General features: G+C 45.9%; 1 protein-coding gene across 4 annotated transcripts in view; it reads right to left on the bottom strand.

Annotated features, from left to right (window-relative positions):
• LOC123790226 (protocadherin gamma-C5) overlaps window positions 1-18,172 on the bottom strand; it is a 168,765-nt gene extending 150,593 nt beyond the window's left edge. The window contains exon 1 of one of the 4 annotated variants that reach the window (XM_087862199.1): window positions 15,516-18,172. In XM_087862199.1, coding sequence (XP_087718325.1) covers window positions 15,516-17,939 — 2,424 coding nt within the window. In that variant the 5' untranslated portion in view covers window positions 17,940-18,172. Of the gene's footprint in view, window positions 1-740; window positions 3,556-5,498; window positions 8,048-10,544; window positions 13,162-15,515 lie in introns of those variants that run through there. The other 3 variants (XM_045794436.2, XM_087862201.1, XM_045794435.2) reach the window with 3 other exon arrangements.
• Window positions 18,173-18,386: the final 214 nt, after the last annotated feature.

Here is an 18,386-nt window from a genome sequence, read left to right on the forward strand (position 1 = left end):
GATTCAGCTCTGATCTTGTACTCACGATTGTGAGTTCTAGCCCTGCCTTGGGCTTCACGCTGGGTGTGGTGCCTACTTAAAAAAATAAAAAGTAATCTCTACACCCAACGTGGGGGTTCGAACTCATGACCCCAAGATCAAGAGTCACATGCTCTACCCACTGAGCAGCAAAATGCCCTGCATTTCACAGTTCTAATCTATCCTTTCACTAATGCCTAAATGAAAATGGCACTTAAAGAAAAGAGACAGAGACATAAACTTAAGAAACTGTTGCTGAAACTGTAACTAAATGAAGACTACAAATGATAAGTAATAAACTTTAAAGAGTAGTAACTGCTATTGACATGATCTTGAGGGATCATCCGCCCCTCCCCTTTATTTTTATTATTTATTCATTTTCATAGATTTTGTTTATTTGAGAGAGAGAGCACAAGAAGAGGGAGCAGCAGGCAGAGGGAGAGGGAGAAGCAGATTCCCCTTGAGTAGAGAGCCTGAGGTGGGGCTCCTTCCCACACCCTGGGATCATGACCTGAGCCTAAAGCAGACGCTTAACCAACTGAGCCACCCAGGCACCCCTGCCCATTCCCTTTAAAGTAACAGAATACTAAAAAAGAAGTGTCTTTACTTCATATATTACCATATATATAATATATATATATATAATATAATATATATATTATACAATTGGAGACGTTTATATAGCTCTCTGCCTATGTTTTGGTGTGGCAAGACTGACTCACCTGATGAAGACTAGGGTCTCCTTTTGTTTCAAGTAAATCCTGAGTTACCAGAAGAGGCTCGCTTTTCCCACAGCTCTCCTGGCTGATAAGCGTGTCCGCATAGTTGGGCTGGGGGAAGATCACGTGACTCTCCCGCGAGTCCGCGGTCAGTGAGACCTCGTGAGAATAGGTCTGCAGGAAAGCCCGCACCCCGTCCACGCCCACAAAGTGCGAGGCCGGCACGCCCACCAGCCCGCCTCCTGAAGCCTGGAGCAGGCGCGACGCGTGCCAGCGCCTCAGCCTGAGCGCCAGCAGCACGATGACAAAGGCGAGGAAGACGCAGGACACTGCGGCCACCGCCACCACCAGGTAGAGCGTGAGGTCCGAATCGTCTGGGTCGCCGGGGGTCCTGATGCTGCCCAGATCGGCCAGGACGTCCGGGATGCTGTCGGCCACGGCCACGGTGAGCGTGACGGTGGCCGAGAGAGGGGGCTGGCCGTGGTCCTGCACCGCCACCACCAGGCTCTGCTTGAGCGCGTCTCTGTCCAGCAGGGCCCGCGCCGTGCGCACCTCGCCCGTGTGCAGCCCCACCGCGAAGAGCCCTGGCTCGCTGGCCTTGAGCAGGCGGTAGGACAGCCAGGCATTCTGGCCCGAGTCTCTGTCCACCGCCACCACCTTGGTGACCAGGTAGCCGGGTTCTGCAGATCGGGGTGCCAGCTCCACGCCGGTGGAACCGTCAGTGGGGAGAGCAGGGTAAAGGATTTCAGGGGCATTGTCGTTCTGGTCCAGAATGAAAATACTCAAGGACACATTGCTGCTGAGTGGAGGGACCCCGCTGTCGCTGGCTGTCACTAATAGTTGCAGGTCTCTAACCTGCTCAAAGTCGAAGGAGCACAGTGCATACAGGACACCAGTATCAGAGTTGATGGAAACATAGGAAGAAAGAGGCATCCTATGGAATGTGTCCTCAGCCAAGGAGTATGTGACTCTGGCATTCTCGATACTGTCAGGGTCCTGGGCAGATATGGATAAAATGGAGGCTCCTCTGGGGTTGTTTTCAGGAATGTAGGCAGAGTAGGAAGCATGAGGAAAAGCAGGTGGATTGTCATTGATGTCTGCCACCTGCAGTGAGATGTGAGTTTCTGTGGAAAGTGGTGGAGTTCCATGATCAGTGGCAGTTACTGTGATGTTATATTGTGAAACTTCTTCCCTATCCAGTGTTCTGCTTGTCAACAGCCGATGATAATTTCCATAGGTCTTTTCAAGTGTGAATGGCAGATTATCCAGAATAGAACATGTGACAAGGCCATTCTCTCCTGAGTCACTGTCGTGCACATTGAAAAGTGCAATTACTGTGCCTGGGGAAGAAGTTTCTTGGATAGAGCTGGTGAGAGATGTAACAGTGACTTCTGGAGCATTGTCATTTACATCCAGAACTGTCACCAGTACCTTACTTCTGGCTCGGAGACCAGGTCCATCATGGGCTTCTACATCTATATCATAGAATCCAGAGTCTTCATAATCTAGATCCCCCAATATTGTTATGTCCCCAGTCAAAGAATTCAACTGGAATAGTTGCGACATTTTATCTCTCACTTTGCGGAAAGAATAGGTTACTTCTCCATTGGCTCCTTCATCTGGATCAGTGGCTTTTACAGTGAGTAGCCGGTAGCCCACTGGCACGTTCTCCAGAACCTTCACGTGGTATTCTGGCTGAGTGAATACGGGAGCATTGTCGTTGGTATCCACAAGTGTTACGTGAATCTTGACAGTGCCAGAGTGAACCAGGTCACCTCCGTCAAAGGCGGTGAGAAGGAGGTGGTGAACCGCCTCTTCCTCTCGGTCTAGGGAAAGCTCCAGCACCAGCTCCGGGTACTTAATGCCATCTGCTCCGCTTTGCACGTCTAGGGAGAAGTGAACATTGGAGCTGAGCTGGTAACCCTGCAGGGAGTTTACCCCAACATCTGGATCAAATGCTTCAGGAAGAGGAAATCTTGTCCCAGGACTTTCATTTTCAGCAACTTTTATTTCCCTTTGCTCTGTCCCAAAGTTGGGCGCGTTATCATTAACATCGATGATTTCCACTTCTACTCCAAAAATCTTCACTTTGTCCTCCAGAAGAATCTCCAAGCTTACTACACACTTTGGAGATCTATCACAGAGCTCTTCCCGGTCTATCCTACCCGCGGTGACCAAGCTGCCGCTTCGCGGGTTCAGAGCAAAGAGCTGTGTCCTACCTCTGGAGACGATGCGGACTCCGCGCTCTGACAGTTCCCGGGGCTCCAGTCCCAGGTCCTTGGCGATATTGCCCACATAAGAGCCTTTCTCCAGCTCCTCAGGCACTGAGTAGCGAATCTGTTCAGCCTGGATTTTCCACAGGGCCCCCAGGAGAACGCAGATCCCGACCAGCCGGCTGCATTCTGGGCGATAAGGAGGAGCCGCCATTACCGCCCCGAGGCAGAATAGCTTCCGCTTGGGTGTTCCCTCGGTGGAGACCAGAGAAGCCCCAGGATCTTCAGGGTCCAAGATTTTGCGCTTTCGCCGTTAAACGTTGGAATTCTGGGGTCCGGTCTTAAGCTTTCCTAAAGCTACAGGGCTAATGTTTTGTGATGCAGAAATCTTGTGGTTCTGATTAAATTCCTGGTTATCTGTTTCCCCTGATTGGTGAACAGCGACACTCAGAGCCCTAACCTGTTACTGCAATCTATTCTTGGTGAAGAAAAGCACTACCTGTTTATACCATTTCTTTTCCATAACCTATTTTTCCCAAAAGAATAAAATTCAAGCTCCTGTTGTTTTATTTGCAATAAAAATCCAGGCATGATCCAAAACTTACTGCACAATAAACCTTCCAAAGTAATTTATTTATTTTCAAAGAAAATATGGTGATTTTTTTCCTAAGAATTTTTTTCTCTTAAGTTTTTCCATCATTTATTTTCATAGTCCATTTTCAGGGCAGTGCACTGTGTGAGGGACACATTTATCCTTCCCAGAAACAAGTATGAACTTGAAAATGAAAGAATAGATAGGTGTAAAAACAGTGTCAGGTCGGGGAAGTTGGAGGTCCGAGCTCTAGGTCCTTACCTACGCAGAAACAAGTTCCTTCACATGAGTTGACCCTTTAGAATCTGGGGCAACTTTTCAATTCTCTTGTAAGAAAACATCTACTGTTCAAGAGCTAGTCTTACTCCTGTGCAAATGGGCTTGGCAAATATGATAACAACTTGGGAAGCTAATTTGTTCATTAATTTTGTATACACAAGATTTTAGGTCACAGGCTATGTTTGTGACTATAATGTTCACAGTGTGTCCTCAAACTTTAGAACAGCACCTTTCATAAAGTAGACAATCAAGCAGTTTTTTAACGTTTAATGAGTGCATTACTAATGTAACTGCAAAGCCCTATAACAATGGGTAAGTAACTCTGATATTAAAAATAAATAATAAAGAAGACAAAAATTAAACTGAAGCTTTGTCTGTAAAAAGCAGACAATATTTAGTATTTTTTCACATAAAGACATATGCAGAAGGCATTATTTTACTATCATTTATAAGTTTACTTCAGGTTTGATTTTAGACATAACTACTAAAAGGAAAATTTTTAGTAGTATATATATTATCACTGCGTGTTTCAGTTTTCTTATACATGAATACTTTGACTAATCTTAGAAAATTTAATATGAAGCAGCAAGTTGCCAGTTCTTTAGATTATTGCTCAAATAATTAGCTTCTAGAAGTTACTTAAAAATTTTAATCAGACAAGAAAGTCCATAATTTATTCAGAATAGTAAAATCATCAGACTTTGGAGAGCGGAGTAAAGGTAATTTTCACAATCTCCAAAGGAGTCACAAATTGCTGGGAATTGGGAGGTAAAAGGAGCTGTTTGGAAAAACTTTGACTCACTTCTCAGAAACCTATACTAAAAAAAAAAAAAAAAAGAAATACGGGAGAGGCTTTATATACAAAAAGTTTCATCACATTCCTTATAACGGTCAAAAAGGAGAAAGAGTATAAAAATAAATTATTTAAGAATGGTTAAGGTTATTTTTCTGAAGATCTTATTTTTTATAAAGATTTTATTTATTGATTTGATGGAGAGAGAGAAAGCACAAGCAGGTGGAGCAGCAGGCAGAGGCAGAGGGAGAAGCTGGCTCTCCGCCTAGCAGAGAGCCTGATGCAGGGCTCCATCCCAGGACTCTGGGATCATGACCTGAGCTGAAGGCAGATGCTTAACCAACTGAGCAACCCAGGCGCCCCTTAAGATCTTATTTTTAAGTAATCTCTACACCCAATGTGGGGTTCGAACGCACTATGTGGAAATCAAGACTCACATGCTCTATGGACGGAGCCAGCCAGGTGCCCAGAAAGTTATTTTTGAATGTGATTATAGAGTTCAAATAAAATTGGCCCAAAGTTAGTGATCCAAATCAGTCTTTGCTACATGTAATAAGGCAAAGAAATGCTAAGAGAACTATTGAAGGCTCAATTAAAAATACATATTGCAGCAAAAAGATGAAAAAAATATATTCGATGAAGATGAACATTAATTTAAGCAGAAAGAACTGTCAGTACATTTATAAAGAATAAAGCTTGAAGTGCTCCCTTTGGCAGCACCTATACTAAGAATAAAGCTTGAAAAAAATAGTACCACACATCAACTAAGAAATCTCCACCCATCCAATACACCTCTTCTACTACTACCATCACTAGAAAAATGAAGAACAATAAAAAAATAATTATGCACGACCTAGAACAAAAGTAGGTTTGCAGAAACTCACGTGTGAGGCTAAAGACGAATCATAAACGATTTGGGGGTCTTCATTGCTGATACGTACATCCGTAGAAGGATCCTCACAAAGGAGATCCCGAGGAGGAACTATTTCCGCTTTCAGGTTGGGAAAAGTAAATTCTGTGTTAGCTAATCGTGAGGCCACGCACAGATTGTAGGAATAGGGCAAAGTCCCTTCGCTGTAAGTGGGGAGAACCCGAGGTCCTGACTTGGAACTGAGATCTCGCCGAAAGCAGCCCCAGGCAGCGGGGCTGGAGGAGCGTCCCAGGCGCAGGGCAACCGCCAGAATCACCGCGAGGAGGAAGAGCACGGAAATCAAGGCCAAAGCCACCACCAGGTAAAACTGCAGCTCTGCCTGGGGGTCAGAGGGTGCCGGCCGGTCGCTGACATCCCCAAGCACCTCCTGTAAACTGTCAGCGAAAACCAGGAGCAGCGTGGCTGTGGCCGAGAGGGGCGGCTGTCCCCCATCCCGCACAGCGACCAGCAGGCGCTGGCGGGCCGCGTCCCTGTCGCCCAAAGCACGCGCCGTGCGCACCTCGCCCGTGCGCAGCCCCAGGCTGAAGAGTCCCGGCTCGCTGGCCTGCAGCACGTGGTACGACAGCCAGGCATTGTGTCCCGAGTCGGCGTCCACCGCCACCACCTTGGTGACCAGGTAGCCGGGCTGCGCGGCACGCGGCACCGTGTCGAAGAGCGCCGAGCCGTCGGGCCCCAGCGCCGGGTACAGCACCCGCGGCGCGTTGTCGTTGCGGTCGTCCACCAACACGCGCAGGCTCACGTTGGCGCTGAGCGCGGGCGAGCCCTGGTCGCGGGCCTGCAGGGTCAGCTCGAAGGTGCGCAGCTGCTCGTGGTCGAAGGCGCGCTGCGCGAACACCACGCCGCTCTGCGCGCTCACGGACACGTAGGACGCCAGCGCCCGTGGCTCCAGGTCGCTGGCCACGATGGAGTAGGAGACGCGGCCGTTGTGTCCTAGATCCGGGTCAAAGGCGCTGACTCGCGCAATAGAGGCTCCTGGAGGATTGTTCTCGGCCACGTGGACCACGTAGGAGGCCTGGTGGAAAACCGGCACGTTGTCGTTGATATCGCTGATGTGTAGGGTGATGCTTGTACTGGAGAATAGCGAGGGCTTGCCCTTGTCAGTGGCTGTGATGGTGACATTATACTCCGCCATTTGCTCCCTATCTAGGGCATTGTCAATCACCAGCTTGTAATAATTCTTGGAGGTGGACTCTAATTTGAAAGGAACGTCTTCCTGAATATAGCACGTCACCAGACCGTTTTGCCCAGAGTCCCGGTCTCTCACTTTAAAGAGGGCTACTACGGTTCCAAGGTTTGAGTCCTCGGGAATCTGGTTAGAAGAGGACATCAATGTGACCTCTGGGGCATTATCATTCTCATCAACAATTTCAATCTGAACATTACAGTGAGCCGTGTGCACCCCTCCATCCCTGGCTTCTACAACCAACATATATCTACTTGTCTTTTCAAAGTCCAATGTACCATTGGTTGTAATGTCACCAGTATTTGGATTGAGATTGAAGAGGAGGCTGGTACTTGTTGGGGCACTGAGGAAGGCATAGGTGATCTCTGCGTTAACACCCTCGTCCTGGTCGGTGGCCATCACTTGGAGCACGGAGGTCCCCGAGGGCACGTTCTCTTGGAGGCTAACTTTGTATGTGTCCTGCCTGAACACTGGAGCATTATCATTGGCATCGGTGACCTGAATCCGGATCTGGGTGGTGCCGCTTAGTGGAGGGTCTCCACCGTCCATGGCGGTCAGGATTAACTGGTGGGAGCTCTGCCGTTCTCTGTCCAGAGGTTTTTCCAGCAGTAATTCTGGGTATTTACTTCCATCAGGACTTTCCTTAGTTGTCACAGAGAAGTGTTCGTTGGAGTTGATAGTGTATATCTTCAGTGAGTTACTTTCTACATCTGCATCTTGTGCAGAATCCAGAGGGAATTTTACACCTGGTAAGGCTGACTCGCAGATTTCCAAGTCAATGCCTTTTGCAGTGAAACGTGGTGCATTGTCATTAATATCTTGGATTGCAACAATCACGTGGAAAACATTCATTGGATTTTCAGCAACCATTTCAAATTCTAGCGCACACTCAGATTTCCTACCGCAAATTTCCTCTCGATCTATCCTGCCGTTCACTAACAAATCCCCACTCTCTGCACTCACACTGAAGAAATTCTCTGCACTAACCCGCAGTTTTCGAGCTGGCACCTCCTGGACACTGAGTTTCAGATCCTTGGCGAGGTTCCCCACCCGCACGCCCTTGGCCAGCTCCTCCGGAATAGTGTATTGGATCTGCTGGGAGATAGCCCCCCATAACAAAGACAGCAGGAAGAGAAACAGTACCTGAATTTTCATCGGTTCAGCTTTTCTGGCGCGTCTTTGCATTTTTTTTTTAACTCCCTGGGAAGCTTCTTTTCAGGATGTCTCTGGGATGTTTAAAAAAAATCACTGACAGCACCTGGACTTTTGTGATTTGAGGGTAGGACTTGAGTTGGTGGGTGCACAGACGCCGCCTCCGCGTTCTGATGCGCTCAGGATAAAGCCGGAAAACACTGCCCAACTCTCCCGAAGAATTGCGAACCTTTCTTCCCTTTGGTCAACAGCGGCGCCCGGAGGTTGTCTGGGAGAACTGCATATTGTCCGGCCTTTTACCCTCAACGTGTAAGCTATGTACCTTGTCTATTTGTTGAAAAACCAAGTATTCATATTTTCCCTCTAAATTTGATATGTTCTACTTTTTATCATTTCATAAGCATTGCTATCATTTTACATTCTTTTTTGCATTAAAAAATTTCACAAGGCTTACAACCATTTTTTCAGTTTTGGGGGCAAAAATATCTTCAATTATTTCACTGTATTTATGCACACTGGCATGACTAATATGGATGTAACGAAATAAGTTATTGGTTTTTTATTCACATTTTAGTGAACTATGATCCCTACATTTTTGTAAAATCCATAACCTCCCTTATATAGTATTTTAACTCTCTCCATACTTTATCAATTCAGTAATACTTTCCAAAGATACAGTTTTTGCAAAAAAAAGAGTTAGTCAAGACCCTAGACTTATTTTAATGCATTGCTCATTTTTTTAAAGCATAGATAATCTTCCCATTAAGTACAGCACAGCCTGATATTTTGTTAGTGATCAATTTAGTACACATGCTTTTATACAGCTCAATCTTGTGAATGCCATATTTATTTTTTATGAAATCAGTGCTTTTTACTATATGTATATATATGCAATACTCCATAATGCCAATGCTCAGCTCCAGCTGATTTATACCGTTAATAAGTATAATGAATTTGACTTGATCACTGGTAAAGCTTGGAGAGGTGTTGAGAGTCCTTAGACACTCCATTTTGGAACTTACCCTGTAATCTTTGAACTCATCTTGGGTAACTAAAACAAATACCTTTATTTCAAATGCACTACCAAATTAGATACTAATGTAATGATATATTCTACTGTTGTGCAGGGGTAATACATACTCACATTACACTCCAGTCAGAACAGACTATATCTATTTTACTAAGACATTATTTTCATTGTTTTCCCTACTTCATGACTTTATATTTTCTGTGCCTTTTGCTGTTCCCCTTTCTATTGTAATGAGTTCTTGCCCATCCTTAAGAAAATCCTTTTTAGTGAAATAGAATGTCTAGACTTTTCATTATCTACACAAGTCGATGGAAATTGTACTGCCTTTGTACTCCCTACACACTTTCGCAACATTTATATAGGCTTTGTTTTATACAAGATTCTTAGAAAATTCGCTTTGAGCATCTGAAGTTCCCCTGGCACTATCCATTTAGCAATTTTTCTCATTATGAGGAAAGTGATACTAATAACACTTTGTCACATTATAAAGATTTTTCCTTAAAGAAGACATTTTGGAGATCGTGTGCCTTTTTTCTGTGATGTATTTGCAAGTGTAAGTGAAAATACACCTTTCCCTGCTCTTAGTTATTTTGCTCAGGCCTTGCATCTCACACTCATGAATATATCTCTTTCTAATGTATTGAGGGAGAGAGATGTTCCTTTATTTGAAATCTAACGAAATATATTTTGGTCTCATTTTGGAGGACTCTCTGAGGTGATTTTATGGGTGAAAATAATTTCATAAATTTCAAAATGGGCCAACAATTTCTGGCTCTAGGAAGTTGTAGGACTCTATTCTATTGTTGGAGTAGCTGGCCTAGAAATGTCCTGCTGAGAATAAGACATATCTCCTTGCATTTTTAAAAATCCTTCTCACAGGACAAGAAATGTCCCTCGAAGACTCATAACAGTTTAGGCAATTGACCTCCCCACCTTCAGACAAAAGGCTGAAATCAATATGAATGCACACATACACCCACACATACTTTAGGTATACACAGTAAGGAACACTGGCCAGGTAAAACCACTTGACCAAGCCGTACATTTTTTTACCCAACAGTTTTTATGTCATTGAAGTGAGAAGAGTGTGGCCTGGCGTGGAAAGAGCAAGCATCAATTTACAGGAGCTTAACATACCTAATATTTATATTTTTATTTGTATCAGTCGGGAGAAGCTAAGTAGGTTGGAGTGATAAACTTCAAATCACAGGAAGTTAAAATTTAAAAGTCTATTTATCACAGATATACACATCAATGTATGACAACCACAGAGCTCTTCTCTTGGTGTAGTTATTCAAGCACTCAGGTAGAAGGAACAGTCACAGTTTCAAAAAATAGCTTAGAGATCTGGAAATTCTTACAATGCCAACAGGAGCTTCCTCCAGGGAGAGGCACATATTACTTCCATTTACACTACATTGGCCAGAACTAGTTATCTAGGCCCACTCAGTCATAACCAGGTCAGGAAGATCAACTCTACCATAGGCCCAGAAGAAGAGAGAAACAGACACTTAAGCAATAGAACTAAGGACTACCGCGTTGTTTTATTTTCAAATAAATGTGCATTAAATCTTTATATTAGCTGTACTGGCATAATTGTTCTTCATAGTATTCCAAAAAAGAAAGAAACTTACCTGAGGTAGGTTGGAGTCTCCTTTCGTTTCCAGTAAATCTTGAGATACCAGGAAGGACTCGCTTTTCTCACAGCTCTCCTGGCTGATGAGCGTGTCCGCATAGTTGGGCTGGGGGAAGATCACGTGACTCTCCCGCGAGTCCGCGGTCAGCGAGACCTCGTGAGAATAGGTCTGCAGGAAAGCCCGCACCCCGTCCACGCCCACAAAGTGCGAGGCCGGCACGCCCACCAGCCCGCCTCCTGAAGCCTGGAGCAGGCGCGACGCGTGCCAGCGCCTCAGCCTGAGCGCCAGCAGCACGATGACAAAGGCGAGGAAGACGCAGGACACTGCGGCCACCGCCACCACCAGGTAGAGCGTAAGGTCCGAATCGTCTGGGTCGCCGGGGGTCCTGATGCTGCCCAGATCGGCCAGGACGTCCGGGATGCTGTCGGCCACGGCCACGGTGAGCGTGACGGTGGCCGAGAGAGGGGGCTGGCCGTGGTCCTGCACCGCCACCACCAGGCTCTGCTTGAGCGCGTCTCTGTCCAGCAGGGCCCGCGCCGTGCGCACCTCGCCCGTGTGCAGCCCCACCGCGAAGAGCCCTGGCTCGCTGGCCTTGAGCAGGCGGTAGGACAGCCAGGCGTTCTGGCCAGAGTCTCTGTCCACCGCCACCACCTTGGTGACCAGGTAGCCGGGCTCTGCAGATCGGGGTGCCAGCTCCACGCCGGTGGAACCGTCGGTGGGCAGGGCGGGGTACAGGACTTCCGGTGCATTGTCATTCTGGTCCAGCACAAATACGCTAAGCGACACATTGCTGCTGAGTGGAGGGTTCCCATTGTCACTGGCTGTCACCAATAGCTGTAGGTCTCTAACCTGCTCATAGTCAAAGGAACGGAGTGCATACAGGACACCGTTGTCAGAATTGATGGAGACATAGGTGGAGAGAGGCTCTCCCTGGATGGTATCCTCGGTCAGTGCATAAGTGACGTGGGCATTGCTGATGCTGTCGGGATCCTGGGCGGTCACGCAGAAGATGGAAGCTCCCCTGGGGTTGTTTTCAGGAACATAGGCAGAGTAGGAGGACTGACTGAAGGCAGGTGGGTTGTCATTGATGTCTGCAACATACAGAGTGATATGAGTGCTCATGGACAGTGGGGGATTTCCCCCATCTGTGGCTCTGAGAGTGATGTTATATTCAGACACCTGTTCACGGTCTAGAGATCTGGCTGTCACTAAGCGGTAATATTGGTCTATTGATTTTTCTAAATTAAATGGCATATTTCCCAGGACAAAAACTGTGACTTGTCCATTTTGCCCAGAATCCCGGTCATGTACATTGATAAGGGCAATTTCTCTTCCAGCAGTAGCCTCTTCTGGGATTGATCCAGTAAGAGAAGTGACTGTAACTTCTGGGGCATTGTCATTCACATCCAGAACCGTGACTAAAATCTTAGCTGTTGAAAAGAGACCAGGTCCATCTTGTGCTTCAATTTTAATTTCATAGAATGTAGCATCCTCATAATCTAGACTTTTTAAAATTGATATATCTCCAGTCACTGAATTGAGATCAAACATCTGAGCGACTTTCCCAGGCATTTTATCTAGAATATAGGACACTTGAGCATTGAATCCTTCATCAGGGTCAGTGGCATTCACTGTGAGCAGCGTGGTACCTACTGGCAAGTTCTCCGGGACACTTACTTGATATTCAGGTTGAGTAAATACTGGTGGGTTGTCATTTGCATCCAGAACTATCACTTGGATGCACAAGTTACCAGAGCGGACAGGGTTTCCACCGTCAGAAGCAATGAGGACAAGCTGGTGAACTTTCTTTTGCTCACGGTCCAGAGCCCTCTCCAGCACCAGCTCTGGGTACTTGGCCCCATCAGAGACATGCTTCACAGTCAGGGAAAAGTAGTCATTGGGGCTGAGGTGGTAGTTCTGAAGGGAGTTCATGCCCACATCTGGGTCAAATGCAGTCTTAAGTGGAAATCGAGTTCCAGGAGCAGTTAGTTCACCAATTTTTATTTCCAATTCCTCTGTTAGAAAATCAGGAGCATTATCATTAATGTCTTTAATTTCTATTTCTACTTCAAAAATTTTCAATTTGTCTTCAACCAGGATGTTAAATTTTACCAGACACAGTACGCTCTGAGCACAGAGCTCCTCCCGATCTATCCTGCCTGCGGTGACCAAGCTGCCGCTTCGCAGGTTCAGAGCAAAGAGCTCCGTCCTACCTCTAGAGACGATGCGGACTCCACGCTCCGCCAGCTCCCAGGGCTCGAGTCCCAGGTTCTTGTAGATGTTGCCCACAAAGGAGCCTTTGTCCAGCTCCTCCTGCACTGAGTAGTGGATCTGCCCGGATCCAGTCTTGCACAGCGTCCCCAGAAGCATGCACAGCAGGGTCAGTCCTCTGCGGTGTCTGAATCTCAGGTATTTGGTCATTTCCTCTTTGGCGAATTATTTTCTGTGAGTTCGGTTCCAATTGCCCACGACGGACTCAAATCTTATTTTTTCTCAAGGAACTAAGCCTTTTATGGTCCTAATTTATGGCTCACAGAGCTGGTTGACTGACAAGGTGAGCTTTGTAGCAGCCTCGGATCTTCTGGAGTCTGATTGACTGGTTCTTTGATTTTTAGGAACAAGGAAATGGTGGACTAGCTCTCCAGCTCCGTTTTCCTCCTTGAGTGGTCAACAGCGACGCTCAGAGGCCTAATACTTTACTGCACTCTCTCAGACAAACCCAAGTTAGTAATTTTTAAGTTTCTCAACACCTGAAATCGTCTTTATCAGAGGTAATGGGATTGGTGTCTATTTCACACAGCTGAATTGCTATATGTTAAAATATGTAACTTCAAGTTCCTTGGGAAGCCACACTCTAACCTTAACACCACCAATATTGCTTCAAACATGCTGGAGTTACTGTTTTGAAATGTTCAAAGTTTAAAAACCACAAAAAAAATCAGCCATATTTATAATTATACTTATCAAAGTTTGTCCTTGATGGTCTGACATCTTAGTTTCAATAATTATAATTTAACCCATTCATTAAACAAACATATAATTGGATGTTAGATGATATGTGGGGATTTAAGGTAAATGATATGAACATAGCCACTCCCCCCTCCCAGAGCTATGAAGATAAAATCAAACAAGGAATTCCAGTGCATTGAGAAAACTACCATAATGGGAGAAGCCAAAGGTGATGGGAAGGCTTCCAGCCTGACCTTGGAGGTTAGCAAAGGCTCTCCCAAGAGACATGACAGGAGTGGATCAGGGAAAAGGCCTGGATGTGAGAAAGAATAGTATAGCAATGTCTAGATGTGAGAGAAATCAAAGAACTTCAGGGTACTGGAAGTAGTTCACTTTGGCTAAATCAAGAGTGAGGGTGTTTTCTAAAGACCCAAACTGAAACTGGTAGAGATAAACTTTTGTTTTATGTTCCAGAAATGCTCTATTTGTTTTGCTCTCCAAGCACAAAAATAGAAATATATTTGTCATTTCAAGGATGTACTGTTATAAACTTATCCACAAGGCATTTATTCTTGTGAAGAGATAGCATAAACACTATAAGGAACTTATGTCTTTAATTTTTCTCAGTTTATACTTTATTACCTAGAAGTAAAGATGTTATGATGTATTATTCCACAGTAAGTTTCAGTTTTATCTCCTAGAGAATTATGTAATGGTAATAAAACACAAGAGACACATTGGCTTAGATCAGCTCTCCTCAAATCCCCTTAACTATAATAAAAAATCATAGCACCTTGAAAGACAATAATACCATTAAACACAAGACTCGGTTAGTATATGATTACGTCCAAATCAAAATTTAAAATTATCCCAGTTATACAGAATATTAGTGTAGTCTTTGTTCTTCATTATTAAAAACATAATGAACATACTAAAAGCCAACTTGGAAAGGAATGAGGAAGGAAGACGGTGGTTGTGAGGAAGACTAGGGTTAGGTGAGGGACTGCAAATATTTTTAACACTGTTATGAGTAGGAATCTTTGAGAGGAGAAATGTATAAGGAGGATTTTTAGGGGCAATTATTTGATATGGCCTCTGAATCCCTTGAGGATATATATTATTTTTAATGATAGGAAGTAAATGTGGTTTCCAGATATGAGAAAATACGAGAAAAACGTATTTACTATTACACTACCCATTTATTATACAGGAAACAATAATTCACTTTGTTAAGCAACAACTACTTTAGAAGTCACTAGGATTTTTAACTAAGCTGAGATACCGTGACATACCTTCGTAATACACAGTGAAGCATATGTATTTCTAAATTTCCATTTTTAAAATCGGGACGGTCATACAAATCAAATAAAATGAAGAACCTCACTGCCAAACTGAAGGAAAAATATTAAAATTGAGTGAGAAGAAACTAAAGTGTTTCATTACTCATAGATTAAAATATAAAACAAAAACCAGGAATTTTAAAGCACCTGAGTAAACATAAAATTCAACTTTCATTTTTAAAAATTATCTTTTTATTTTATTTTTTAAAGACTAAACTCTACCCCCAACATAGGACTAAAATTCACAGCCACCAGATCAAGACTCACATGGTTCAGTGACTGAGCCAGCCAGGGACCCCTCAACTTTCATATTTTTAAGAGAGAAAGAATTACTGACCCAGGTAGATGAGATTATTTGTCCGGGGATGGGAAAGAAAGTATGAGAAACCAGATATACCAGTTCCTAATGGAATGCTCTTTGATAACCTAAATATCATATTCACCCGATATTAACTCCTGATTTATACTAATACGATGATTGTAGCCCCTCTTCCCCTTACAGGGTGTGAACACTTAGAACTATTGAGAAATAATTCACCAGGACTCATTTCTTAAGAACTGATATATTCACAAGGAAATATGAGAAATAGAAAAGATGTGGTACACAACGGAGGCAGCTAAGTAAATAAACATGTTTAATTTAGCAATAGCTACTAAGTATATTGTGAAGGGAATTTACCTGAGAAAATGTTTCTTCTCCTTTATCTTCAAGTAAAGACTGAGGTGCTGATAGAAAATCCTTTTTCTCACAGCTCTCCTGGCTGATGAGCGTGTCCGCATAGTTGGGCTGGGGGAAGATCACATGACTCTCCCGCGAGTCCGCGGTCAGCGAGACCTTATGCGAATAGGTCTGTAGGAAAGCCCGCACCCCGTCCACGCCCACAAAGTGCGAGGCCGGCACGCCCACCAGCCCGCCTCCTGAAGCCTGGAGCAGGCGCGACGCGTGCCAGCGCCTCAGCCTGAGCGCCAGCAGCACGATGACAAAGGCGAGGAAGACGCAGGACACTGCGGCCACCGCCACCACCAGGTAGAGCGTGAGGTCCGAATCGTCTGGGTCGCCGGGGGTCCTGATGCTGCCCAGATCGGCCAGGACGTCCGGGATGCTGTCGGCCACGGCCACGGTGAGCGTGACGGTGGCCGAGAGAGGGGGCTGGCCGTGGTCCTGCACCGCCACCACCAGGCTCTGCTTGAGCGCGTCTCTGTCCAGCAGGGCCCGCGCCGTGCGCACCTCGCCCGTGTGCAGCCCCACCGCGAAGAGCCCTGGCTCGCTGGCCTTGAGCAGGCGGTAGGATAGCCAGGCGTTCTGGCCCGAGTCTCTGTCCACCGCCACCACCTTGGTGACCAGGTAGCCGGGCTCTGCAGATCGGGGTGCCAGCTCCACACCTGTGGAACCGTCAGTGGGGAGGGCGGGGTACAGGATTTCTGGCGCGTTGTCATTCTGGTCCAGCACGAATATGCTCAATGACACATTGCTGCTGAGTGGAGGGTTCCCATTGTCCCACGCAGTCAACCAGAGCTGCAAATCCTGGAACTGCTCATAGTCGAAGGAGCGCAACGCATAGACGATGCCGGTGTCAGAGTTGATGGAGATATAAGAGGACAGGGGTGCACCCTGAAGAGTGTCTTCAGTCAAAGAGTAAGTTATATGGGCATTGTCATCACTGTCAGGGTCATGGGCCTCCACAGAAATGATGGAGGCACCTTTGGGATTATTTTCAGGAATGTAGGCAGAGTAGGACATGTGGGGGAAGGTGGGTGGGTTGTCATTGATGTCTGCCACCTGCAGCAAAATGTAAGCATCTGTGGACAGAGATGGTTTCCCTCCATCTTTAGCAGTCACAGTGACATTGTAAAAGGAAAACTGTTCCCTGTCAAGGGCTCTGGTTGTAACCAGTCGGTGGTAATTGTCCACAGATCTTTCTAACTTGAAAGGAAGGTTCTCAGGGAGTGAACATGTGATAAATGCATTCTGCCCAGAGTCTCTGTCATGTACATTGAAAAGTGCAATTATGGTTCCTGGGGGACAGTCTTCAGGAATTGAGCTAGTAGCAGATGTCATGTAAAATTCTGGGGCATTGTCATTCACATCCAGAACTGTCACAATAACCTTTGTCCTGGTCAGAAGACCTGGACCATCCTGAGCTTCGATATCAATTTCATGGACTTCGGCATCCTCAAAATCTAGGCTCTTTGTGATTGTTATATCTCCAGATGTTGACTCAAGCTCAAATACCTCTGAGGTTTCTCCCGGGTTTTTCTCTTGAAAATATGTCACTTGGGCATTGTATCCCTCATCTGTGTCAGTGGCGGTCACCGTGAGTATCCAGGTGCCTACGGGCATATTCTCAGGAACGCTTACACGGTACTCAGGCTGTGTAAATATAGGCGCGTTGTCGTTCGCATCCAGAACGGTCACGCGGATGCGGGAGGTGCCAGATCGCACCGGACTGCCCCCATCCAAAGCCACAAGGACAAGGTGGTGAACGGCCTTTTCCTCGCGGTCCAGGGCGAGCTCCAACACCAGCTCAGGGTGCTTGTTCCCATCCACTCCGCTTCGCACATCCAGGGAGAAGTGGTCATTTGGGTTCAGTTCGTACTTCTGAAGAGCATTTTCTCCTACGTCCGCATCATGCGCACTCTTTAGGGGGATTCGGAATCCTGGCGTAGTCGTTTCACTTATTTTTAACTCTAGTTCCTCTACTCCAAAGCGAGGGGCATTATCATTAATATCTGTTATTTCCACCTCTACTGAATAAATGTTCAATTTGTCTTCCAGGAGTATGTTAAAATTCACCAAGCACCGCACACTCTGAGCACAGAGCTCCTCCCGGTCTATCCTGTCCGCGGTGACCAAACTGCCGCTTCGCGGATTCAGAGCAAAAAGCTGCGTCCTACCTCTGGAGACGATGCGGACTCCGCGCTCTGACAGTGCCAGGGGCTCCAGCCCCAGGTCCTTGGCGATGTCACCCACGAAGGAGCCTTTGTCAATCTCTTCTGGCACAGAATAGTGCATCTGCCCAGCTCCGACTTCCCACAAGACGGCCAAAAGAAAGCAGAGCGGGATAAGCCTTCCGCGTTGTGGCAACTTTTGCACAGCCGCCATTTCTTCTGCGGCAATCTTCTCTCCCAGGCAACTTCCAGCCTCCAGTGCGAGATTCCAGTCTTTATTCCTCGGACCCTGAGCATTCACAGGATACAAGTCACTGTAGAGAGAACTTTAAGCTGCTGGACTGATTTTTTTTTTCCCCAGTCCGGAAGCTTGGGGGCCAAACGCCCAGCCCTTTTTGTTGTGGGAGCCGGAATGTTGGACTGGATGTCTTGCAGGCTTTTACTGCTAAGGTGGTCAGCAGCGACGCTCAGAGGCCTAAGTAATTTCTGCACCCTCAAAGGCAAACCCAAGTTATTTTTTGTTAGCTTTGTGACTTTCAAGTTGCTTTGAAGAATCTTAGTTTTAAGATACCTTAGAAGTAGCTTTTTCAAGTCAGGAGTCTTTTTCTCAGAATTAATAAGGATGTGTCAACAAATGTGACCTTGACAGTAGTTGCTAGGA

This window comes from Ursus americanus, chromosome 5, assembly GCF_024610735.1.
Source record: "Ursus americanus isolate L20-20 chromosome 5, mUrsAme1.1.p, whole genome shotgun sequence".
NCBI lineage: Eukaryota > Metazoa > Chordata > Mammalia > Carnivora > Ursidae > Ursus > Ursus americanus.